The 27,025-nt window shown below is 41.9% G+C and overlaps 1 protein-coding gene and 1 long non-coding RNA gene across 3 annotated transcripts in view; one reads left to right on the forward strand and one right to left on the reverse strand.

The window, feature by feature from the left end:
• The window catches only part of GARS1 (glycyl-tRNA synthetase 1), a 46,419-nt gene extending 39,817 nt beyond the window's left edge, over positions 1-6,602 (reverse strand). For both annotated transcript variants that reach the window (XM_058724695.1, XM_058724696.1), the window contains exon 1: positions 6,293-6,602. In XM_058724695.1, the coding sequence (XP_058580678.1) occupies positions 6,293-6,514 (222 nt within the window). In that variant the 5' untranslated portion in view covers positions 6,515-6,602. The remainder of the gene's footprint in view (positions 1-6,292) is intronic.
• A 23-nt stretch (positions 6,603-6,625) lies between these two features.
• The window catches only part of LOC131509182 (uncharacterized), a 40,127-nt gene continuing 19,727 nt past the window's right edge, over positions 6,626-27,025 (forward strand). The window contains exon 1 of the long non-coding RNA XR_009260343.1: positions 6,626-7,226. This is a non-coding gene — a long non-coding RNA (uncharacterized LOC131509182). The remainder of the gene's footprint in view (positions 7,227-27,025) is intronic.

A 27,025-nucleotide genomic window follows, 5' to 3' on the forward strand; every position in this document is an offset into this window, starting at 1 on the left:
TTAAGAAGGCCTAACTTCTAACTATTTTTCTTTATTCTTTGTTCACCAATCAATTATATTTTGGGTTGTGCTTCCATGCATGTTATGTGTGTACTGAATGAAACTGACATGAAATATCATCAACATCTCTAAATTATCCTTGAGAAGCTTAGTTCCTGGGTAAATTCCTACCATTAAGACATATATTAATAACTAAAAGCCTCTGATTATAAAGCAGGGTAGCTATTAGATGAGAAATCATTCCAAGGGATCTTCTTAATGGATCCTTCATATATATCATGGTGCATATTCAGTTGGCCAAGAAAAACCAACAAGAAAACATTTCCTGGCCTTGTAAGATGCTGCCTTTACACATACGTGGGGTGAGTTCATCTCAGATTCCCAAGTGTATTATAATCCTTGACAAAAACTTCATAAACTTTTCACTTGCCCTTTGGATTAAGCAAGAGCTTTAATGTACACTCACAGTCCAGAAAAATCAGGGCAGAGAAAAATCCAGGGCTCTTAACCCTAAGACTTCTTACTGCTACCAAGATGAGAGTTTCACCTGTATCTTCCCCATCACAGCAAAAGAAAATGTGAAATACTGAAACACAAGTAATGTTATTCACATGTCTATTCCCACCATTAGACATGTAAGAGGTTCAGACAGTAAATCATTATTAAAGACCTCCCAAGTAAGCACTAAAAAGGTTCCTCTATCATCCTATCTCACCAAATTCAGAAGACATCAATCCTCTTGTAAAGGTGCAAAATGTTACCAAGCTGGCAACCCCAAGAAAATGTGAGCTCCATGCCAGCAATGGTTTGTTTGGTAACACTAATGCTCTAACAAGCCACAATCCTTTCAGAACAATACTTAACATTTACCAAGAGTATACTATGCACTGTGGGCAGCATTTGAGCCCTTTACATTCCCCTAACACATCAGTTCTACACCTTCTTGGTCTTAGAACCCCTTTCTACTGTTAAAAATTACTGAGGATCCCAGGGTGCCTGGGTGACACAGTCGGTTAAGCAACCAGCTCTTGGTTTCAGCTCAAGTCACCATCTCACAGTTCATGAGTTCGAGCCCTACATCGGGTTCTGCACTGATAGTGCAGAGCCTGCTTGTGATTCTCATTCTCTCTCTCTCTCTCCCCACCCCCCTCGCAAAATAAATCAATAAACTTAAAAAAAAAAAAAAATACTGAGGATCCCAAACAGCTTTTGTTATTGTGGGTTATTTCTACCTATTTGTGCTATATTAGAAATTAAAATGCATGATGGGCTAAATGGGTGATGGGCATTAAGGAGGGCACTTGTTGGGATGAGCACTGGGTGTTACATGGAAGTGGTGAATCACTAAATTCTACTCCTAAAACCATTATTACGCTACATGTTAACTAACTTGGATTTAAATAAAATTTTTAAAAAAAAGTCAAAAACTGAGCGGGGCTCAATTCAAAAAAAAAATTTTAATGCAAATTTAAAAATATTTATTAATTCTTTTAAAGTAAAAATAAAAGCTCAATATGTGCTAACGTGAATAAAAATAACATTTTTGTAAAAATGACTGTATTTGCCAAAACAGTGACAGTTTTGTAATTTTGCAAATCCCTTAATTTCTAGCTTAATAGAAGACAGTTAGATGTGTGTATCTGCCTATTTTGCAAAATAACATTTTAATGGTAAAGTATACAAAGAATATCATAAGTTAAGGGAGAATTTTAAAAGTCTTTTCAAATAATTGTGAATATTCTTCTTTAGACTATGCCAAAATTCTGACAAGTCGTAGTTTCTTAAAGGTTAGAAGCAATATAGAATTGGAAACTATAACAAGGAACTTTTTATACTCTGTTACATTAAATTCATTGATGTATCTTAGACTCTGAATAAATCTCTTACCAATATTTGATTCCATAACAACATGTATTGGTCATTTGGAAAATGCTAACCGAGTTATGTAGATCTTCTAAATACTGACCTGTTTATCACACTGTATCAAAACAAGTACATTTGTTAATATCACCACTCATCTCATCAGAAAAGTCTGTCAAGCTTATGCAGCAGGTAAGTTTTCCAAAACTCTAAAATTAACCGAAAACCTGATCTTATTATTGGCTACATATACCATCAGTTGTTTCCTTGAAATGACAGACTCACGTCACTCATTTTCCAGAAAATGAATGCTCAAACTGAATTTTACAAATAGTGTTCTGTGAAAATAAGCAGATAGGTCAGCTTGCAACTCAATCACACGAGTGTTCTTCCTGAGACAATCATCATATTTCAGTATGCTTTATGTGTATTTCCCATTTTGTCATACAGAACATTAAGAAGATGTATGAACAAAGGCCTGGATTTAATAAAATTAATAATTTTTACTGCTCCATCAAGGACACTCTAAAGCAAAACTGACTTTTTTTTTTTTTTTTTTTAACTGTCAGAGTATGACAGACAATAGGACTTGGTTTGGTGTCCTCATTTGATTAGCAGTAAGGGCAGGCAGTTATATTCACCACTGCTTTTGCATTTTCAGTGCAAATTAACAACACAGTAAAAAACGAAAATAACATCTCAGTTTTATTATGAAACTGACTTTGACCTTAAGGACCACCAAGGGTTTGCAGACCAGAGAACCACTGCCATAGAGCAACAGTTCTCAAACAAGACACTCCAAGACAGAGGTTTTTCCAACACACAGTAAAAAGGAAAAAAAAAATTAAAAGGGACAATGCATTAGATCTTTTTTACAAACCTAAACCTATTAAATATAAAAAAATAAATATTAATTAATAAATAATAAATAAAAAAGGCTGCTTAAAAACGGGGATACAGAGAAAGAGGAGCCCTCTTGCACTGCTGGTGGGAATGCAAACTGGTACAGCCACTCTAGAGAACAGTATGGAGGTTCCTCAAAAAACTAAAAATAGAACTACCCAACAATCCAGCAATTGCACTATTAGGTATTTACCCAAAGGATACAAAAATACAGATTTGAAGGGGTACATGCACCCCCATGTTTATAGCAGCATTATCAACAATAGCCAAACTATGGAGAGAGCCCAAATGTCCACCAACTGAAGAATGGATACAGATGTAGTATATATACATAATGGGATACTACTCAGCCATCAAAAAGAACAAAATCTTGCTATCTGCAACGTGGATGGAACTAGAGTGTATTATGCTAAGCTAAATAAGTCAATCAGAAAAAGACAAATATATGATTTCACTCATATGTGGAATTTCAGATACAAAACAGATGAACATACGGGGAGGGGGGTAAAGAATAAAGGGAAACAAACTACAAAAGACTCTTAATAAAGAAAACACTGAGGGTTGAGGGAGGGACATGGGTGGGAGATGGGCTAGATGGGTGAGGGGTAACTAAGAGCACCTGTTGTGATGACACTGGGTGTTGTATGTAAGGGATGAATCACTGAATTCTACTTCTGAAACCAATATTGCACTGTATATTAACTAACTAAAATATTAAAAACAAATAAATAATTAAAATTTTAAAACGGGGTGCCTGACTCTGTTGGTAGATCATATGACTTTTGATCTCCAGGTAGTGAGTTCGAGCCCCACCCTGGGTATAGAGATTACTTAAAAAATAAAGCCTTAAAAAAAAAAAAAAAAAAAAGACTGTTCTTTGAGTTATAATGTGCTTTTCTGTATTAAAATATACTTTCTTTTATAAAATGAAAGGGGAAAGCAGATGGTAGTCTGAGGATTATACAAATTTTTTAATTACTATTATGTGGCAAAACGAAGGTTGGCCATACTGTGCTTATACCCACCTTTTTTTAAAACTCAATTGCCCTGGGCTGCCTGGCTGGCTCAGCTCAGGGAGCATGTGAATTTGAGCCCAAAATTGGGAGTAGAGATTACTAAAAATAACAATAATAATAAAAATTTTAAAAACTTCAACTGCCTTAGGGTGCCCTTGATCAAACAACTAATGCATTTTCTAGATACTCTGAAGCCCTCCAACAAGTTCCATAACTAATTCTCCAGGAAATGACTAAGAATATGCCATGGGAAAATACATTTCAGTCAATCAACAAATGAAAAAGCAGCAGCATCCACGTAGTCTAGCAGATTAGCAAATTTATATAAACCACATGACGGGCACCTGGGTGGCTCGGTCGGTCGGCTAAGCGTCCGACTTCACCTCAGGTCATGATCTCAAAGACAGGTCATGATCTCACCATCTGTGAGTTCAAGCCCCGCGGCGGGTTCTGTGCTGACAGCTCAGAGCCTGGAGCCTGCTTTGGATTTTGTGTCTCCTTCTCTCTCTGCCCCTCCCCCACTTGTGCTCTGTCCAAAAAATAAATTTTTTCAAAAATTAAAAAAAAAAAAACACATGCCACTAACAAGACCAGTTGTTAAGTGCCTTAAAAATCCCACTCCAAGAATGTCTTCAACTGCACAAACTTCCCAATGGAAGTTATGTCAAATGGATAGATGTGATAGTGTCTCATCTCCTCATAAGCAAGAAAAAAAAAAAAAAAAGGCTTTAAGTAAGTGATCTTTAAATTCCCTTCCAGCTGACACTGGAATCTGTGTGATTCAAAGTTCCAGGTAGCTAACTGATACATGTGTGGTCCTAGAGAAATGGAAAAAGAACTCGAACTAACTGACATCAACTAACTTACATCTTCAGAAAAAAATCTTAAAGTCCCAAAAACAAAAACACAAAACAAAACAAAAAACCCCAAGCTAACATAAACAATACACTAATAGTAACTGCATCGGAAAGTTGTTCCATGATCAAAGTTGACTTCTGTTACACATAGTCTTACTACACATGGATAATCTGCACAGCAGTTTCAGGCAAACGTGGCAGAGGGAGGGGTTTGGGGGTGTGTTTTCCCAAATTAGATGTATTCTCCTTCTTCAAGTAAAAGATATGGAAAAAAAATTGTGAGTTACAGGAAAGACAAAGGAACCACACCTAATTTATTTGGGTAGGGTGGGTGGAGGGAGACGGAGAATAAGCATACACAGCCTTCTGACCCCAAGAATAAGAAGAAATTAAGCCTATAGTGAAATTTCAAAACAAAATACGATTGAATCAGTCACTCTCAAACTAGAGAGAAGCAGACATTACAAAGTGGCAAAATTTGCTGAATTTTTGGCAACTGTGCCCCAATGAATTATTTCTGAGAGAGAGAGAGAGAGAGAGAGAGAGAGAGAGTTCCACCCTCCGTAGCTAAGGGAAGTTATTGCATCAGGCACCCGTGCAGGAGAAACCTATTTGGTATTTACTCCTAGGTCATCAATTCTGGGGTCCTATTCCAAGCTTTTGGCTCTGCCTGACTTGATGTAGGAATCCACTTGAACTAATCTTTTCCTTGTCCTTTCTAAATTCTAATATTCATGCAGTACCCTAGGAAAAGGAGGCCTGTATTAAATTACCAAGCACTCCAGTCCATGAAACTTCCCTCCTTTCCGCAAAATCAAATTTCAGTGTTCCATACAGAGGATGGCTGACTTCACCCAGGAACCCAACAATATTTACAGTTTCCCAGGTTTACGATCTGAAAGCTCACTCACTCCAAATAGTCTAAAAGACTATTAGGAACCCAGAGAAGGTGACAGGAGCGAAGGACGATGAGCTAAGGATGATGAACTCACATCATGATTAGAAAAAGAAGTTCAACACCTCCTCACATCCACGCTTCAACTTTTTATTTTCTCAGCCGATCATTCGGCAAAACCAAGCACTAAATGAAGGAAGGTGTCAAGGAGGAAACATTGTTCAAAGCATTCTGAAGATTTACAAAAAAAAAAAAAAAAAAAAGAGTCCGGTCTTAAGACAAAACAGACAGCTTCTCCTCTGACCGGGAAAGAACTGGGAACCTCACCACCCGGGTGGCACAAAGAACACCGCAGAGATCGGAAAACCGAAGTTGAGGTTATTGAGCTAGGCCAGGAGAAGTACCAAAGGTCACAGATCCCAGCACCATGGGAGAGAGGAAAGGCGCAGACATTAACAAGGTTTGGGAAAGGAAAGCAGATCGCGAGGAGACGGACTCAGGATGTCGAAGGGGATCCGAGGGAGTCACCCAAGGAGAGGCTAGGACGCGTGTCCACGACACGGAAGGTGGCCGACGCACGCGGGGACTTCAGTCCGAATCGGGGGAGACGAGGAAGATGCCAGGAAACCAAGGGCTTCCAGCGGATGAAGGAGAGGAGCAGCCCGCGAGGTGGACGGGTGCCCGAGGAGGACAGAGGATGACGCGGAGCAGACCAGAGGGAGAAGAGCCCGGGGCCGAGGGGAGACGCAGAATGCCGGTACCTGCTGGCGCACTGCGAGCCTGAGAGGGGCGAGCACCTCCTCAGCCCCGGTGCCGTCCATGCTGCTCCGGGAGGCTGCGGCGGGGAATGAGGTCGGGGCGCGGGCGGGCGTGCTGAGGCGCCGGCAGGGCCGGAGCAGAGGCTGGGCCGGGAGCCGGGACGGCAGCGACAGCAGCAGCACGGCGCGAGCGGCTCTAAGCAGCGCTGGGCGCAGAGAGGGCATGAGCCGGCGGGCCTGGGCGGTCCGGGGCGGGCGGCGGCGGAAGCGGCGCGCGCGGCCCGGCCCGGAGCATGATGAAATCGCCGCGTAAACGCCGCGGCGCGCGCGCAGCCGCACATTCCCCAACCCCGCGACGCCGCGCCGGGTGGGTGACCGCCAGCAGATTCGACACAGAACCCGCAATCCTTCGGAGCCCGGAGAGGGCTCGCTCCACCTCCGGCGCCTGGGAGGGCTGCGGGATCTCAGGTAACACCCCGCCAACAGACTTGCACGAAGATGCGTCAGGCCACCCCCCAATAGAGTGGACAGTCCAAGACGCAGACGCATCCGAGACCTGCAGACAGAGACGCCCGAGGACCTTCAAAGCATAGGCTTTGGGCACTGCACTGGGGCTCACCCACGGGAATACACAGTTCTGTTTGTGTTCTTGCGCTCCCAGTGCCTTAAAGGTTCATAAAACATCGACTCTAGGACGCAGACTCAATGTTGCTCAGGCTCTCCTGTTCCTCACATGAGGAAACAAAAGACTTGGTTAATGATTTGCCCGTCTTACCACGCCCTTGCCTTGTCGACCTCAAGAAAATAGCTGCGGAGAGGTGAGGGGCTCTTTGTAGAAGGTCAGTTCTGAGCAACCTTTGCAGAGCGAGCAGGGTTTGACCCAGCAGAGATGTGGAAAAGCGAGAAGCAGAGAGAGGAGGAAAGACTAGGAAACAAGGTAATGCAGGGGAGTGGAGCTGAGAATCCCTCTGCATGGCCTTGCCGCAGCCCACCTGCCCTCTTGTGCTTGGGCCCCCACTGAGGACCTTCCAGAGATGACTCCCTCCCTCCCCTCTGCCCCAAAGGTGGGTGGGCTGGCAAAGATGGATTCCCTTTCCAGAGAGAATGGATATTAATAAAGCGTTAAAGATAAAGTGTTGGTTATAGAAAAAGCATTGTGCACACCCACCAGAATGTCCAAATGAAAATTATGGAAAATGCCAAATAAGGCTCTGGGACTGTCCCACACTGCTGAGAGGAGTGTCAACTGGTTCAGCCACGTTAAAGAACTGTCTGGGGTTTCCTGCTAAAGCCAGTCACACACACCTTCCCTGTGACCCACAGTTCCACCCCAGGAGTTTAGGAGAGTAGACAGACTCACCAAAATGAAGTTGCCTTTCCCACTACTATGGAAATCCATATTCTCTTCTTCCCGTTCCAATATGTGGTTCTGGAAAAGTACTGACAGTTTAGCATAAGCAGGTCAAGTGCAGAAGAAGCTTCTGCAATATTAAGCAATTTGTGTTTTAAAAACTTTTATTTCAAGATTTGATACTCATTAATTACACTTGTAGTTGGCTTCACTTTAATAGGTAATTTTGGATTTAGCTTAATATTTGTAATGAAAAACAATTCTAATTTTTACATATATTTTTATTTGAATTTTTATGAAAAATTCAAATTCTGTATACTTTGGAAACAATTATATATATATATGTATATCTTTAATTCTTTTTTTTTAATTTTTTTTTTAACGTTTATTTATTTTTGAGACAGAGAGAGACAGAGCATGAACGGGGGAGGGGCAGAGAGAGAGGGAGACACAGAATCGGAAGCAGGCTCCAGGCTCTGAGCCATCAGCCCAGAGCCCGACGCGGGGCTCGAACTCACAGACCATGAGATCGTGACCTGAGCCGAAGTCGGACGCTTAACCGACTGAGCCACCCAGGCGCCCTATCTTTAATTCTTTAGATGAATAATGTCTCATTGATTTTCATGTGAGGACAATCTCAGCTTTAGTCTCCAAATCCCTTTTTCCCCACTCTGGTTCATCCTCCCCACTGCTGCCTCAGTAATTATCCCTAAAAGGCAAAGCTGTGCATCGTTTTTTTTTGTTTTTTTTTTTAATTTTTTTTTTTTAACGTTTATTTATTTTTGAGACAGAGAGAGACAGAGCATGAACAGGGGAGGGTCACAGAGAGAGGGAGACACAGAATCTGAAACAGGCTCCAGGCTCTGAGCTGTCAGCACAGAGCCCGACGCGGGGCTGGAACCCACGGACCGTGAGATCATGACCTGAGCCGAAGTCGGACGCTTAACCGACCGAGCCACCCAGGCGCCCCAAAGCTGTGCATCTTCAATAGGTCCACATGGCCCTTAGTAGAATTTCCTAAGGGTTTCCCTTAAAAAACTGTATCTACGAGACAATAATAGTAGATTATATTCATTGAAGGCTTACAACATACCAGTTAGCATTTTAAGTATCTCCTGCATTTTATTCATAGCCCAGTGAGATGGACTCCATAATAATTCCCATTTTATGGGTTCAGGGTTCAGGACACTAAGATATAAACAACTTGTCTCTGGTCACACAACTACTGAGTGGAGGGCCAGAATGTGAGTTAGGAGGAGAGGCAGTTTTACCACATAACTTAATGAAGCTCGGTTTGTCTCTTTTTTTTCTTTGCTCATTTGTATTGTTTCTTAAATTCCAAATACAGGTGAGATTAAATGGTATTTGTCTTTCTCTGATTGACTTATTTTACTTAGCATTGTATTCTCTAGTTCCATCCATGTTGCTGCAGATGGCAAGATTTCATTCTTTTTTGTGGCTAAATAATGTTCCATTGTATATATATATACCACCTCTTCCTTATCCATTCATCTATTGATGGACACTTGGGCTGCTTCCATGATTTAGCTTTTGTAAATAATGCAATAAACACAGGGGTGCACGTGCCCCTTTGAATTAGTGTTTTTGTGTTTTTTGGGTAAATACCCAATAGCGTGATTACTGAATCATAGGGTAGTTCTGTTTTTAACTTTTTGAGGAATTTCTATACCCTGTTCCACAGTGGTTGCAACAATTTGCATCCCCACCAACAGTGCAAGACGGTTTCTTTTTCTTTTTGCCAACATCTGTAGTTTCTTGTGTTTTTTATTTTAGCCATCCTGGCTGGTACGAGGTGATATCTCATTATGGTTTTGATTTGCATTTCCCTGATGATGAGTGATGCTGTTGAGCATCTTTTCATGTGTCTGTTGGCCATCTGTATGTGTCCTTTGGAGAAATGTCTGTTTGTCTTCTGCTCATTTTTTAAATTGGATTATTTGGGCTTTAGGTACTAAGTTGTATCAATTCTTTATATATTTTGGATACTAACCTTTTGTTGGATATGTCATTTGCAAATATCTTTTCCCATTCAGTAGGTTGCCTTTTAGTTTTGCTGATTGTTTCCTTCACTGTGCAGAAACTTTTTATTTTGATGTAGTCCCAATAGTTTATTTCTTGCATTTATTTCCCTTGCCTGAGGAGATACATCTACAAAGAGGTTGCTACGGCCGATGCCAATGAGCAATAAGAGATTACTGCCTGTGCTCTCTTCTAGGATTTTTATGGTTTCAGGTCTCACATTGAAATCTATTTTGAGTTTATTTTTGTGTATTGTGGAAGAAAGTGGTCCAGTTTCATTCTTTTGCATGTAGCTGTCCAGTTTTCCTAATACCATTTGTTGAAAAGACTATCTTTTTCCCATTGTGTATTCATTTCTACTTTGTCAAAGATTAATTGACCAATACAATTGTGGGTTTATATTTGGGTTTTCTATTCTACTCCATTGATTTATATGTTTATTTTTATGCCAGTACCATACTGTTTTGATTACCACCACTTTGTAATATAACTTGAAGTCCAAAATTATGATGCCTCCAGCTTTGTTTTTCTTTTTCAAGATTGTTTTGGCTATTTGGGTTTGGTTTCTTTTTGTGGTTGTTTTGGTTTTTGGGTTTTGGGGTTTTTTTTGTTTTTTGTTTGTTTGTTTGTTTGTTTGTTTTTTGGTTCCATACAAATTTTAGGATTGTTTATTCTAGTTATGTGAAAAACGCTGTTGGTATTTTGAAAGGCATTGCATTAAATGTGTATATTGCTCTGGGCATTGTGGACATTTTCACAGTATTTGTTCTTCCAACCTATTAGCATGGACTATCTTTCCACTTTGCATTGTCTTGAATTTCTTTTATCAATCAGTGTTTTATAGTTTTCATTGTACAGTTCTTTCACCTCTTTGGTTAAATATACTCCTAGATATTTTGTTGGTTTTGGTGAAGTTGTAAATGAGATTGTTGTCTTGATTTCACTTTCTGCTGTTTCATTATTAGTGTATAGGAACGCAACAGATATCTGTACATTGATTTTATATTCTGCAACTTTACTGAATTAATTTATCAGTTTTAGTAGTTTTTCTTTAGAATCTTTAGGTTTCCTATATACAGTATCATCTCATCTGCAACTGAGAATTTTACTTCTTCCTTATTGGATGCCTTTTATTTATGTTGTCTTATCGCTGTGGCTAGGACTTCCAATGCCATTGTTAAATCAAAGTGGTAAGAGTGGACATCGTTGTCTTGTTCCTGACCTGACCTTAAGGGAAAAGCTCTTAGTTTTTCACTATTAAATATGATGTTCGCTGTGGGTTTTTCATGTAAGAATTTATTATGTTGAGATATGTTCCCTCCAGACCTAATTTGCAAAGGATTTTTATCACAAATGGATGTTGTACTTTGTCAAATGCTCTCTCTGCATCCATTGAAATGATTATATAGTTTTTATTCTTTTTTTATTGATGTAATGTGTCACGTTGTTTTGCAAATATTAAACCACGCTTGCATCCCAGGAATAAATCCCACTTGATTATGATGTATGATTTTTTAATGTATTGTTAGATTTAGTTTGCTAATATTTTGTTGAGGATTTTTGCATCCATATTCATGAGAGATATTGGCCAGTAGTTCTCTTTTTTGTGGTGTCTTTATCTAGTTTGGGCATAAGGGTGATACTGGCCTCATAGAATTAATTTGTATTGCTTGGAATAGTTTGAGAAGAATAGGTATTAACTCTTCTTTAAATGTTTGGTAGAAATCACCTGTGAAACCGTCTGGTCTTGGACTTTTGTTTATTGGGAGTTTTTTTTATTACTGATTCAATTTCATTGCTGGTAATTGGTCTATTCAAATTTTCTATTAATTCCTGCTTTCGGGGGCGCCTGGGTGGCTCAGTCGGCTAAGCGTCCAACTTCAGCTCAGGTCAGGATCTCGCGGTCCGCGAGTTCGAGCCCCGCGTCAGGCTCTGGGCTGATGGCTCAGAGCCTGAAGCCTGCTTCCGATTCTGTGTCTCCCTCTCTCTCTGCCCCTCCCCCGTTCATGCTGTGTCTCTCTCTGTCTCAAAAATAAATAAACGTTAAAAAATAAAATAAAAATAAATAATTCCTGCTTTCGTTTTGGTTGGTTATTTGTATCTAGGAATTTATCCATTTCTTCTAGGTTATCCAATTTTTTAGCATGTAGGTTCTTATAATACTCTGTTACAACTGTCTGTAACTGTATTTTTGTGGTATCAGTTGTTATTTCTCTTTCATTAGTGATTTTGTTTATTTGGGTCCGCTCTTTTTTTTTTTTTCTTATGAGTCTTAGCAGAGATTTATCAATTTTGTTGATCTTTTCAAAGAACCAGCCCCTTGTCTCATTGATCTGTTCTATTATTTTTTTAAGTTTCTTTGTCACTTATTTTTGTTCCGATCGTTATTATTTCCTTCTTTTTGCTGGGTTTGGGTTTCGTTCTTCTTTTTCTAGCTCCTTTTGGGTGTAAAATTAGGTTGTTTATTTGAGATTTTTCTTGCTTCTCGAGGCAGGTCTGTATTGCTATAAACTTCCCTGTTAGAACTTTTGCTTTATCCCAAAGATTTTGGACCACTGTGTTTTCATTTCATCTGTTTCCATGGAATTTTGATATCTTCCTTGATTTCCCGGTTGACCCATTCATTATTTAGTAGCATGTTATTTAACCTCCATGTATTTCTGCTCTTTCCAGGTTTTTTCTTGTTGTTGATTTCTAGTTTGATAGCACTGTGATCAGAAAAGATGTGTGGTAGACTTCAATTTTTTTTAATTTGTTGAGAACTTTTTTTGTGGCCTCATATGTGATCTATTCTGGAGAATGTTCCATGTGCATTTAAAAAGAATGTGTATTCTACTGTTTTAGTATAGAATGTTCTGAACATGTCTGTTAAATCCATCTAGTCCAGTGTGTCATTCAAAGCCACTGTTTCCTTGATTTTCTGTTTGGATGACCTGTCCCTTGAGGTAAGTGGGGTGTTAATGTTCCCTACTGTTGTATTACTGTCGATTATTTCCTTATGTTTGTTTTTAAATGTTTTATGTATTTAGGTGCTTCCATCTTGGGTGCATAAATATTTGCTGTTGTTATGTCCTCTTGTATAGTCCCCTTTATTACTATATAGTGTCCTTCTTTGTCTCTTGTTACAGTCTTTGTTATAGTCTTTGTTTTAAAGTCTATTTTGTCTGGGCACCTGGGTGGCTCAGTCAGTTAAGCACCCGACTTTTGACTTCAGCTCAGGTCATGATCTCACAATTTGTGGCTTTGAGGCCCATGTCAGGCTCTGTGCTAACAGCATGGAGTCTCCTTGGGATTCTCTCTCTCCCCATCTCTCTCTCTACCCCTCCCTCTCTCTTTCCCTCTCTCTCTCAAAATAAATAAATAAACTTAAAAAAAAAAAGGTAAAGTCTACTTTGTCTGATATAAGTATTGCTACCGTGGCTTTCTTTTGACATCCATTTTTATGATGTTTGTCCATCCCCTCACTTTCAATCTGCAGGTGTCTTGTCTGAAATGAGTCTCTTATAGGTAACACATGGATGGGTCTTGATTTTTTATCTACTCTGTCACCCGATGTCTTTTGATTGGAATGTGTAGTCCATTTACATCCAAAGTAATTGTCAACAGATATGCATTTATTGCCATATTATAATTTGTTTTTGTTGTTGTTGCCATAGATTTTCTCTGATCCTTTCTTCTCTTGCTCTACTTCGTGGTTTGTTGGCTTTCTTTAGTGATATATTTGGATTTCTTTCTCCTTAGTCTTTGCATATCTATTACTGGTTTTTGATTTGCGGTTACCATTAGGTTTGTATATAACATCTTCTGCTTATAGCAATCAATATTAAGTGGATGGTTGCTTAAGTTTAAACCCATTCTTTACTCCTCTGCTCCCTATGTTTTAGGTATAAGGTGTCATATTTTACATCCTTTTATTTTATGATTCCCTTGACTGATTTTTACAAAAATATTTATTTTTACTGCTTTTGTGTTTCTTACTTTTCATACTCTCACGTATGCTCTTTCCTTTCCACTCAAAGAATCCCCTTTAATATTTCTTGTAGGACTGGTTTAATGGTCATGAACTCTTTTAGTTTTTGTTTGTCTGAGAAACTCTTTATCTCTCCTTCTATTCTGGATGATAGCCTTGCTGGATAGAGTATTCTTGACTGCACATCTTTCCCTTTAAGCACTTTGAATATATCACGCCACTCCCTTCTGACCTACAGAGTTTCTGCTAAAAAATCCACTGATAGCCTTATGGGGTTTTCCTTATAAGTAATTGACTTTTCTCTTGCTGCTTTTAATTTTTTTTCTTTATTACTACTTTTTGCCATTTTTACTATATGTCTTGGTGTGGACCTCCTTGGGTTGAATTTTGGGAGGATCTCTGTGTCTCCTGGATCTGGATATCTATTTCCTTCCCCAGATTAGGAAAGTTTTCAGATATTATTTCTTCAAATACATTTTCTGCCCCTTTTCTCTCTTGTCTTCTTCTGAGATCCCTGTAATATGAATGTTATTAGTCTTGATGGAATCACCAAGTTCCCTAAGACTATTCCCAATTTGCATGATTTTCTTTCCTTTGCTCAGCTTGGTTACTTTCCATTACTCTGTCTTCCAGTTCATTAATTCGTTCCTGTTTCATCTAGCCTGCTATTTATTCCATCAAGTGTCTTTTTAATTTCACTTATTGTGTTCTTGATCTCTGGTTGGTTCTTGTTTTATCTCTGTGTTAAGGGTCTCGCTGATGTCTCTCACTTTTTTCTCAAGTCCAGCTGATGTCTCCCACTTTTTTCTCAAGTCCAGTGATTATCTTTATTATGATCATTGCTTTAAAATCTCTATCAGTCAGGGGCGCCTGGGTGGCTCAGTCGGTTGAGCGTCCGACTTCAGCTCGGGTCATGATCTCACAGTCTGTGAGTTCAAGCCCCGTGTCAGGCTCTGCACTGACAGCTCAGAGCCCGGGGCCTGTTTCAGATTCTGTGTCTCCCTCTCTCTCTGACCCTCCCCCATTCATGCTCTGTCTCTCTCTGTCTCAAAAATAAATAAACGTTAAAAAAAAAAATTTAAAATCTCTATCAGTCATATTACTTATATCCATTTAGCTTTGGTCTCTTGCTGTGGTTTGGTCCTGTTCTTTCATGTGGGAGATATTTCTCTGTCTCCTCATTTTACCTGACCTTCTGTGTCTGTTTCTGTGTGTTAGGAAATTCAGCTACCTCTCTTGCTCTTAACAATACAGCCTTATGAAGAAGAAGTCCTATAGCACCCTGAAGTGCAGTGTTCCCTTTTCCCCAGGGCCTGGTGCTTCAGAGAGTGTCTCCTATGAGTGTTGCACGTGCTCTGCTGTTGAGTCTTCTTTTTCCTTCAGTCCGGTTGTTTGTAGAGGCTCTCTTTACCTATTGTGGGCTGTGTTTGATCCCCAGCAGGGGTGGGGTACATTTTAGCAAGGTGTGCAGTGGTCAGCTTGTGAAATGAGACCTGCCCCAATGGTGCTGGAACTGAGGTCCTGTAAAATGCACAAGTCCAAGAGATGTGGTGCTGGCAGGATTTGCACATGTCTTCTTGCGGGGGCGGGGGCAGGGTCCCCCAGCACCAGCACTAAGTTGAGCATGACTGGAAAGGGTGGATCTGCAAAGTAGGGAGCAGGGCTTGGTGCAAGCAAGTTAGGTAATGAGTTTTACTGAAGTGCTGCTTCCTACAGGTAGCCATTGTTTATGCTGGGGCTGGGGGAGGGAAATGGTGCCTGCCAGCTCCTTTGTTCCTAGAGGGGTCTCCCCATGATCCCAGTCTCTCCCTGTCACTCTGAGATAAGCAAGTCACTCTCCCCCTCTTCTGCCCCTGGCATTTTTCAAACCTCTCGGTTCTATGCCATATCTGCATAGGCTGTTTGTCATGTTATCTAAGGACAAGGACTCCACTTCCTAACCCAGACTCTCCCAGAACTGAGCCCACAGATTTTTAATATTTCAGGCTTTAAATCCTGCTCCTCATAAGAACTCATGAAATTGGCCCCTTTGGCTTTCAAAGGGAAGTATGATGGGGATTCATCCTCCCCATTTGTGGGCTTTCTGGTGTGACAGTCTGTTTTCTGCCCTTTTCCATGCCACCGGTTCCCTCCCCACCACAGATGGCCATGGTCTGTTTTGTTCCCAGACTGCATCTCCAGCCTTCCTACCTTCTTCGATGTGGCCTCTTCTCAGTCTTTAGTGGTGGAATTTGTTCTGCCAGTTTTCGCATTATTTTCTGGGTTATTTACGGTGCTGTGAGTGTTACCTAGTTAGATCCCTGGGACAAGGCAAGCTTAGGGTCCTCCTACTCCACCATCTTTCCAAGCACCAATTGTTAAAAGAAAAAAAGCTCACAAAATTTATTACACCACTGATCAGATATGGTGTCTTTGTCAAAAATAAATTGACTATATAAGTGTGAGTCTATTTCTGTGATTCCTATTCTGTTCTAGTGTTCCATCTGTCTATCAACCTTTATGCCAATATCACACTTTCTTGATTGCTGTTGCTTTCTAGTAAGTCTTGAAGTCAAATAGTGTACATTTTCCACCTTTCCTTCCTTTTCAAAATTGTTTTTGACTATTCCACATCCTTTCCATTTCCATATAAATTTTAGAATTGACTTGTCAATTAAAAAAAATAAATACTTGCTGGGATTGTGAATCCATAGGTCAATTTCGGGAGAATTGACAGCTTAGCAATACAGGCTTTGGGTGTCTTTTGTTAAATTTATTTTTAAGTGTTTTACTAGGTGACGCTGAGCATGATTTTGTTTTCCAATGGTTTGTTGCTAATGTATAAAAACGTAATGGATTTTATATAGTGATCTTTCATTTACTAATTTCAGTAATGGGGTTTTTTGTTTTTTAGGGTTTTTTATAGGTTTCTTGGGATTTTCTACATTAATAATCATGTCATTTATATATGGAATCAGTTTTACTTCTTTCTGATCTTTATGCTTTTTTTTTTTTTTTTTGTACTTGCCTGGTTGTATATCTAGGTCATCTTGTACAGTATTGAAAAGAAGTGGTGAGGATGAACATATTGCCTTGTTAGGGGACCATCCTTCCTTGTATCTGGGGAAGGAAACAGATATCCAGATCCAGGAGACAGAGAGATCCTCCCAAAATTCAACCCAAGGAGGTCCACACCAAGACACATAGTAAAAATGGCAAAAACTAGTGATAAAGAAAAAAATTTTTAAGTAGCAAGAGAAAAGGCAGTTATTTATAAGGAAAAACCCATAAGGCTATCAGCGGATTTTTTAGCAGAAATTCTGCAGGCCAGAAGAGAGTGGCATGATATATTCAAAGTGCTTAAAGGGAAAAATGTGCCTCTGATCTTAGAGGCAAAATATGTTCATTGTTTCTTTGAGTATCATGTTAGATGTAGAATTTTTGGTAGATGCCTTTATCATTTTAATGAAGTTCATGCCTATTCCTACTTTGCTTAAGATTTTGTCATGGATAGGTGCTGAATTCTGTAAAATGCTCTTTATGCTTCTACTGAGAGGATGTTTCTCCTTGATTCTCTTAATATAACTAAACTACATTGTTGAATTTTTCAAATGTTCTATCAACTTTGCATTGCTGGGAGGAACCCCACTTGGTTTTATCCTTCTTACATTTTTTGGATTTGATATGTTGATAAGGATGTTTACCTCTATGTTCATGAGCAATTTTAGCCTATAATTTTCTTTTCTTGCAATATTTTTGTGAAGTCTTTCTTTCAAGGTTATGCTGGCTTTATAAAATGAGTTGGGAAGAGTTTCTCCTCTTTCCTAAAATACCCATCTTTGTAGGATTGGTATTATTTCTCCCATAACTGTTTGGTAGAGTTTACCAGTGAATTTGTGAATAGGTCCTTTGACAGCAATGAAAGTTATCCGTATCTTCTATTTCCTCTTTTGTCTTTTTTTGGTAAATTTTGTTTTTCAGGAAATCTGTCTGTTTCATACAAGTTGTCAGGTTTATTGGCATAAAGTTGCTCATAACATTCCAATATTATCCTTTAAATTCATGTAAGGTTTAGAGTAAAACCCCATCCCCTATTTCATTCCTGATATAAGTAATTAGGTTTTTTTTTCTTCTTCTATTTTTTTTCTCAATCAGTCTTGCTAAATGTTTACCAATTTACCAATTTTTCAAACATCTAACCTTTGGGTTTGTTAACATTCTTTATTGTTTTGTACATGTCCTATTCCATTGATTTCTACTTTATAATTGTTTTCTTTTACTTAATTTGTGTTTAAATTGCTCTTCTTTTTCTAGCTCCTCAAGGTAGCAGCTTAATTTATTGTAAGCCTTTTTTCTTTTCTTAAATAAACATTTAAAATTACAGATTTGCCTCTAAGTACTGCTTTAGTTGAATCCCAAAGTTTTTGATACATTGCGTTTTCATTTTCATCTAGTTTAAAATGCTTTCTAATTTCCCTTATGATGTCTTCTTTGACCCATTAGTTATCAAGAAGAGTGTTGTTTAACTTCCAAATATTTGAGGCTTTTAAACATATACTATTATTTTTATTGTTGTTTTCTACTTTAATTCCCACATGGTGTGAGAAAAACATTTGAAATTTATCAACTTCAGTACTTTATGTACTTCAGTACATTAAGCTCCATGTACACTTAAAAAAAAAAAGGTGCATTTTGCAGTTGTTGTGAGTAGTGTTTTATAAAGGTCAGTTAGACAGGGTGGGTGATAGTGTTCAGATCTTCTGTGTCATTACTACTTTTTGTTGTTGTTGTTGTTGTTGTTGTTCTATCAATAACTGAGAGAGGATATTAAAATCTCTAACTGGGGTGCCTGGTGGCTCAGTTGGTTAAGCGTCTGACTCTTGATATCGGTTCAGGTTGTGATCTCATGGTCATGGAATCAAGCACCACACTGGGCTCTGCACTGAGCGTGGAGCCTGTTTGGAATGTTCTCTCTCCTTCTCGCTCTGCTTCTCCCCCATTCACTCACATTCTCTCTCTCTCTCAAAATAAATAAATACATTTTTGAAAAAGTCTCTGTGTGGGGTGCCTGGGTGGCTCAGTCAGTTGAGTATCTGACTTCGGCTCAGGTCATGATCTCACGGTTTGTGGGTTGAAGCCACTCACCAGGCTCTGTGCTGACAGCTCAGAGCCTGGAGCCTGCTTCAGATTCCATCTCCCTCTCTCTCTCTCTGCCCCTCCCTTGCTCGCACTCTGTCTCTCTGTCTCTCTCAAAGAATTAATAAACATTAAAAAAAAATTTTTTTTAATCTCTGTGATTGTGAATTTGTCTATTTCTCCCTTCATTCTGTCATGTTTGCTTCATGCATTTTGACTTTATTAGGCATAGACACATTTATAATTGTTACATCTTTTTGCTGAATGACACTTTTGTTATTATGCAATATTCATCTTCATCTTAAATCTTCTTAGTCTCATATTAACATAGCCACTCAAGCTTTTTTATAATCGGTGCCAACAGCCAATGAGAAGCTGAGTCCTCCTGCCATAAGCCCCGTGAGTGCATCATCTAGGAGTCATGCCTTCCAGCCGCAGTCCACCCTTCAGATGACTACAGGCCTAGTCAAAACTTCTTGCATCTAACTTGATGGAAGGTCCCAATCCAGATCCACCTCCTGGGCTGCTCCCAGATTTCTGAACTACAGAAGCAATGAGATAATAAATTTTTGTGGCCTTTTAAGCTCCTAGGTTTGAGGGTAATTTGGTACACAGTGATGGATTCTTCCCTGAACTGGCTGTACAATCCCTTTTCTTGAGATGCGAGTGACCAAACTATTGGCCCTCAAGAGACCTTTGTGATTGTCACTGCAGTGAGAAAAATGTCCTCCCTGGATCTCCTTACTACAGAAACGCCGGCTACCTGTCATATTCAATAAACCTTTAGCCCTTTACTTAAGAAGCAGAAAATTCCAAGGCTTGATTTTGAGCTTCTTTTCCCCTTGGGTGCAGGCAGCTACAGCAGAGGCTAAAGCAGAGAGGTGCCCTGAAGAAGCTTGTTAATACAGGGTGCGTGAACCTGGCCTGTGGTCCAGACGATCTGGCTTCCCTAATTTTCTCTCACTGACTTTCCTTTCTGGCCCCTGAACCATTAACAACATTTTGCCTCAATTTCCAGCCTCCCTTAGTAAATATTTGTTTCAGACTCCGTCCTCCAAAAACAACAAGGTAAGGTCCCTTGAAACCTTAACGATAATGTCAGTGGCTGAGGCAGGGTAATTTAATGTAAGATTAATTTCTGTTTTGATTTTACTGGTGTAGAAGCATCAAGAAGAAAGAGAACTGCTTCTCTTCCCTTCCCTCCTTGATTCCCACGGCATAGGTAGCAAAAGATTTTATCGTCTAAAACTGTTAAATTAAGAGTCAGGGGGAGATCCCTACTCAGGGTCTTGTAAAGTGAGAAGCACAAGTGGCTAGAGTAGCAAGATATTCTCTAAGATGAGGAATAGAGGTCTGTGGATCCAGAAGAAATGGAGACCAGGGGGTACCTGGGTGGCTCAGTCAGTTGAGCATCTGACTTCGGCTCAGGTCATGATCTCACAGTTCGTGAGTTCGAGCCCCGCGTCGGACGCTGTGCTGACAGCTCAGAGCCTGGAGCCTGTTTCTGATTCTGTGTCTCTGTCTCTCTCTGCCCCTCCCCAGCTTGTGCTCTGTTTCTCTGTCTCTCAAAAATGAACAGATGTTAAAAAAATTAAAAAAAAAAAAAAAAAAAGAAAGAAAGAAAGAAATGGAGACCAGCAACTGTCCCCAAACACCATCTGGTCACAGTGCCAGGGTCTCATTGAGAGATGGTTAATGCAGCACCCTAGGGTGGCTGGATCCAAGTGCTAGGACTCCTAGCCTTTGAAAGGATTCCTGTGTTCCAGCTTGGCACACAGGTGACCAAACCTTTGGCCTTCAAGACCCCTTTTAGGATTTGGGAATGTCACAGTGGTGAGATAGTGTCCTCCCTGGAACTTCTGTGCTGCCTAAGGGCCCTGGCACCTGTCACACAGCCATCCAATAAACATTTACCAAGCACATACCATGTGTCAAGCATTGTTCTAGGGACTGGCAGGGAAGGGCCAGAGAGAAAAGGAGAGAGAAAATCCCAAGCAGCTCTGCACTGTCAGTGCAGAGCCTGACTCAGGGCTCTAACTCATGAACAGTGAGATCATGACCTGAGCCAAAATCAAGTCAGATGCTTAACCAACTGAGCCACCCATGTGCCCCAGGAGCTTATATTATTTGGGACCTTGTGGGCAACATAAAAATAAGCTGGTTAGTAAATAGCTTCAAATAATGATAAAAACTCTAAAATTAACAAAGCAGGAAATTTTGATAGAATGTGCTTATGGGATGAGGGTCATCTTTAGACAGGTGGTCAGGCCTCTCTAAGGAGGCAACATTTGATCTAGGATATAGAGATGACAAGGAATCAGCCAAGAGAAGATCTGAGTAATAGCATATGCAAAGGCCCTGAGGTAGCAACCTACTTGGCCTTTGTAAAGAACAGTAAGAAAATCCACGTGTCTAGAATGTTGTAAATGAAAAGGAGAGGGATATGAAATAAGATCACAGAGGTCAGCAAAGTCCAGGTCATATAGATCTTGTAGGCCATGATAAAAAAAAAAAAAATGTTTATTTTCATCTGCAATGGGGAGTTGCTGAAGCATTTTAAGCAGGGGAATAAATGGTTGATGTCTGTTTTAAGATGATCATTCTGGCTGTGTTTGGAGAATGGGCTGGAATGAAACAAGAATGGATATGGGGAAACCAGTTAAGAGGTTTTTGTAACTGCCAGTTAGATTTCCTGGATCAGAGGAGTAACAGTAGAGATGCTGAGATGGGCTGGTTTAGGAAAATACTTCGAAAGTAAAGCAAATCAGACATGCCAATGGATTGGTCCTGTAAAAGGAAGAAGGAGAGTCAGGAAGAGAAAAGCATAAAGATGGACTTGTGGATATTGTTAGCCTGAGCAAATCAGTAGATCGTGGTGTCATTTCCTGGAATGGAGAAAACTGGGGAGAGGCAGGATCCCTGCATCAGAGCAAAGGGACCCTTAAACAGGATATAGATTAGACTCAAGGAAGAATATGATGATGGAGGGCAGGAGAAGAAGGTGGATAAAGCAGAGGCAGATGCTGCATGCAGTTAAGGGACTTCCCTTCTGTCAGGGTTTGGTTCTCTGTGAAGGGGGGACAGCCATTTGTTGAATGCGAGGGGAAACATTGCATGGCTGTGATGTTGGGGAGGGTTATAAAACTCTTGTGAAGAACTGAAGAGCAATACCGCTGGGGAAATGTGGAAAGGGGTCACCCAGCTGAGCCTGGAGAATATTATGGGTCAAATCGTGGCCCCATAAAAAAGCATGTTGTGATCTTAACACCCTGGTACCTCTTTATGCAGCTAGCAAGTTCTAGGTGTACCCAGAGCATCATTTGTTCAACAAGTCTTGTCTGTCTTCACCACCTGCACTAAATGACCCCAATGGAATTGGAGTAGTTAATACCAGGGAGTTGGCTCCTGTGTTAGGCTCGGTCCTCCAAGATGGAGACACCAGTCAGGACTATGTGTGCAAGTTTAGTATTAGGAGAAACACCTATGTGAAAGGAAGTTGAGAAGAAGAAAGGAGGCCAGGAGAACCACCAGCCCATGATGCAAGTCTGACCACCGAGTGAAGGAAAGCAAGCAACAGCTGGGTGAAGCCTCCTAGCCTGCCACATAGTCTCAGGAAGGTTCAGCAAAGCCATTGGGGAGTTCTGGAACCAAAGCTGACAACACAAGAGTCCCCGGTACTCAGAGGAACCATCTGCCATTGTGTGTGGACTACACTCATTCAGTGGCAGGGAGCAGCCTGCAGGAGGCGTGCCTCAGCACCGGCACTGTCATGAATTTCCAGGGGCAGCAGCTGGGGTCCTGGGCGTGGTGTAGGAGCTCTTTGAGGCATATTCTCATGGTGCCGCACCTCCCATCCGATCAACATTTAACCCAGCTTTAGGTTTAGTTTTGTCTCGTCCCTTCTGGACCCTTTGAGTTCCAGCCGATGGAACGTGATTGAATTTGCTGCACACTACTTCCCAGCCCAGCCTCGAACTCCCGTGTGCCATCCTCTGTGCCCTTCCCTTTCTGCTGGCTGGCTGTTGATGTCCGTGCGTTATGGCAGAGCCTGGTCCCTGAGTGACTGTGTGAACAGAGCCTGTTGCTCCACCTTTTTCTGATAAGCTCTTTGAACTGTTGACATGAGCAAAATGTAAATTTCTGTTGCATTTGAGTGGTGATACCTTCTGGTGTACTTATGAGCGTGGTAAGCTTGCAATAGCAAGTTCTAGGTGGGCCAGGTATGAGAAAGATGGTAAGGATATCGGGACACAGGAGAAGGAGAGAGAGAGTAAAAGGGCATTTGATTGACAGAAGTTGTGTGGATACGTGAACTTTTTAGGAGTATGGAGTTAGGCTGTGCTCAGATCACTCACACAGGCTGATGATGGGGAATTATCCGGAGTAAGTGGACTGATGGACTGATGGTCCTGGTACACTTCCCTGGGCCAATATCTCTCCAGCTTTCTGATCCCCTACTTGAGGTGAACTACCCCCTCCTTCTCTTTTGCCTTCTTCTACCATTTGTCCTCCAATCTAATGTATGTGCAGGATTCCCAGGAGCCCCTTGGTTTTCTTCCAGCCCATGCCGCTGGGATCCTCAGGGATGCTTCCCAGACCGTGGTGTGGGGGGGAGGGGGTTCATGTCTAATCCCAGCCCCTCCTCTAACTCTCTCTGTGGCCTTCAACAAGGCCTTTTCCCTTTCTGGCCTCGGTCTCCCTCTCTGAACGGTGAAGGAGACTGGACCTGCTGACCTCTGGCCCCTTCCCATTCTTACTATGGATTTATGAACTTGTGACTTAGGGGAACAAATCCTGAGAAACGGAAGGAGAGCAGGTTTCCCTCTGTCCAGCAGAGGGGAGCAGTTCCCCACAAACCAGCACCTAGGCAGAGAGCGGGCTGTGTCAGGCACATGCAGGCCTGGCCTTCCGAGGTTGTCAGAGCAGAAAGTAGCCTCCGCACCAGAGCTGAGACCACTAGAGACCCTGCCCCAAGACTGTGAACACACGGAAGCTCTCCAAGCCCTTCTCAGCCCCATGAGAAGTCATCCAGCTATGCCGTGAGAGGCATCCGCTATGCCTCTCCTGCAGAGAGAGGGTGGGTCAGTCACTGAACATTCGTGGGGCTCTGGCTTTGCCAGTTTGATGGGAAGGAAGACACTTCCTTCCCTAAGCTAGAAAGACAAGACAGGAAAAAAACAGACAAAAGGTTCACCCAAGCTACGTGTGACTCCTGGATTGACAAGCCTCCAGCTGAATGGGACTTCAGACTTGGGAGTGTGGTTCGAATTGTGCCCCTGCAAAAGATCAGGCCACCTCACGATGTGCCCTTATTTGGAATGGGGTCCGTGCAGATAGAATCAGTTGAGTTCGTATAGGAGGACAGTGGACCCTTAATCCAACATGACTGGTGTCCTCATAAAATGAGGGAAACCTGGACACAGACACAGACACAGAGGGGAGATGGCCACGTGAGGATGGACGCAGAGAAGGGAATCATGCTGCCAGCAGCCGGGTAACACCGAGAGCCGCCAGAAGCCGGAAGAATCTCCCCTAGAAGTTTCAGAAGGAGCACGGCCCTGCAAACACTTGTGAGACAATAAATTTCTGTTAAGTCACCCAGTTTGGGGTACTTTGTTAGACCAGCCCGGCCAACTAGCACACTCCGCTCCCCACCTTCCATGGCAGAAGTTGTGCACTGACCCCATCCCACGTCTGCAGCAGGATTTGTTGGACTGCACATCATTTGTTGCTGCTGTTGGTTTTAATTTCGGGTTTGCGCACCGTTAGCTGGACTGCTCCCACTAATGCCTCACCTGACTCCTGTGGCTACTTGAGCTGTGGTCCCTACTCCATCTTTCCTTGGGGTGGATTGGGAGGAAGAACCCCTCAGCCTCCTCCCACGTACCTCTCAGATGGGCTGTTCCTTCCCTCCCTGGGCTTCCTATCGACACAGGGCAACCCTGATCCAGAGAAGGTTCTTTATGTTGGACAAAAATATGCCTCCCTATAGCTTCAGTCCATCGGTTCTTGTTGTGTACTCTAGGGCCACAAGGAGCACTCTGTACCCTCTGCCTTTAAACTTTTGCACACAGGAGCATTATACCCTTAAAAATGGTCTAGTCCTAGATCCCTTAGAACTTCCTCATTGGTGTGGTTTCCTGATGACCCTCTTATCTAGGCAGTTCTAGTTGTTAAACTTCACCTTGTAGTTTAGGGACTAAGATTAGACATGATCTACCTGGTGTATGTTCTAACCAGAGTCAAGGGGACAAGAGCACCACCTCCCTGGTTCTGAACTCAGTACCTTTGATGATGCAGCCTAAGACCACCTGAAAGGCTGTAGCTATTATGATTTCAGGAGGGGGATGAGAAATGACAGGTTCCGTGTCCACCAACACTTCCACAGGTATGGGGTATGGTGCGAGGATGATAAACTGCCTGCCAGAGGAAAGGATGTGTCCATCCAGGCGCTCAAGCCAGAATTCTTTCTTCTGAACTTGACCTCTTTCTCCCCGTTACTTGTCAAATACAGTTCTTGCCTTTTATTTCTCTCTCAGTCTTTCTAAAGTCTGTTTCTTCTTCCTCCACTGCTCCATCATCTCTTATCTGGATCCCTACACCAAGTTTCCCTGTCTCCGTACTAACTCCCAGCAATCTTTTCTCCTTGCTACACTTACAGTGAGATTCCTGATTTGAAAGTGTGATCATGTGACCTACACAAAGCCTACCCACCAACCCCCCTGTTTTCATGATAAAGTCCAGTCTCACCAAGGCCTGCCTCCCACCCTCACTCCACACGCGCTCTGTGATCCAGCCTTACTAACTTTCAAGAAGAGTAGTCATTTGCCTTTGGCCTCACACCCCTGATTTCCTCAGTCCCTCCCACCTAGCATATGCCTTATACTGGGGAGGGTTCTTGGTTATAAATAAGATCCCATTCAGGCTAGCCCAAATGACAGAACATGTATTAAGGGACAGCAAGATGGCTCACAGGGTCAGCAGGGGCCTCGAGGCCAGGCTCAGAAATGAAACGGCTTTGAATGGCCAAGAAGCAGAGGCTGGTGTATTAGGAGTTGCATTTAACTGCAATTCACAGAGACGTGAAAAACAGATGTAGAACTGCACAACAGCACTCTATTTTTCTGCCATCTAAAAAGAAGCACAGAGGTGAGAAACCCAGGGCAGGCTCAAGGCTTGAAGATATTGCAGCCGACTTCTCTGACGGTTGATGAAGTGTCCAGCATTAGGCCCACCTCTTAGGCTGAAAGGATAAGGAAGAGGGACCGAGACGTGGGCCAGCACAGCTGTCTCTCTCCTTAGGAGCCCTTCCAGAAGCCACACGCAACAACTTGTGACATCTCATTGACAAGAACTGGGTCATACACTCTGATGGGCTAATTTTATGTGTCACCTTGGCTAGGCCACAGTATTCAGATACTTGGTCAAACACATCTGGATGTTGCTGTAAAGGGAGTTTTTGGATGAGATTAACATTGCAGTCAGTAGATCAGTCAAGCAAACCTCCATAATGTGGGTACACCTCACCCAATCCATTAAAGGCCTTTAGAAAAAGACTGAGGTCCTCTGAGCATTTGGCCTTTAGGCTTTAGTTTGGGAGCCTGTCTTAGCCTCAGACAAGGAGATAGAAAGTACAGTGTTGGGAGGCAGGAGAGGAGGAGAGAAAACTAGCATGAGAGCAGAGGAGGATACTGGAGCCCTTTAAATCTCCCAGCGACAGAAGCAAGGAAACTCTGATGTTACTCAACAGTCTTAGCTGCCTGGAAGAAAAGGGTGAAAAGGTCTGTTTTGCTGGAAAGGTGTCTCTGCCATGTCAGGGTTGGCCCAGCATCCGTCCTGCTGGCCAGATGCCAACATGCATTCAGCTCACTGTGATTTGTTCCTCCTGAAAACAGCAGGTGGAGGAATCCCTCTCTCAGCACCATGGCAACCAGATTCCATTGCCCTGTAGCAGGAGAATTGGCGAGTGCATCCCTGCAGGCACTGATCCCTTATTAGCGTGCAGTAAGCTCCTTTCAAGGCCAGGCCCTGGGCTGAGAGGTTGGAATGCAAAGATGCATAAACCGAAGCCCCTGCTTGAAAGGGGCTCCACAGGCTGGCAGGGAGACAGATGTGCACAGCCAGCAGCTACTAAAGTAATTCGAGGAAAGGACACAGCAAGTGCTACGGGAGTGGCTGCTCCTCCCTGGGATCCAGGCACTGACCTGCTGGGCTTCTCTGAAGAGCTGAGCTTGCCTTGAATTTTGCAGAGTCAAGTCAG

This window comes from Neofelis nebulosa, chromosome 4 (assembly GCF_028018385.1).
Source record: "Neofelis nebulosa isolate mNeoNeb1 chromosome 4, mNeoNeb1.pri, whole genome shotgun sequence".
Lineage (NCBI taxonomy): Eukaryota > Metazoa > Chordata > Mammalia > Carnivora > Felidae > Neofelis > Neofelis nebulosa.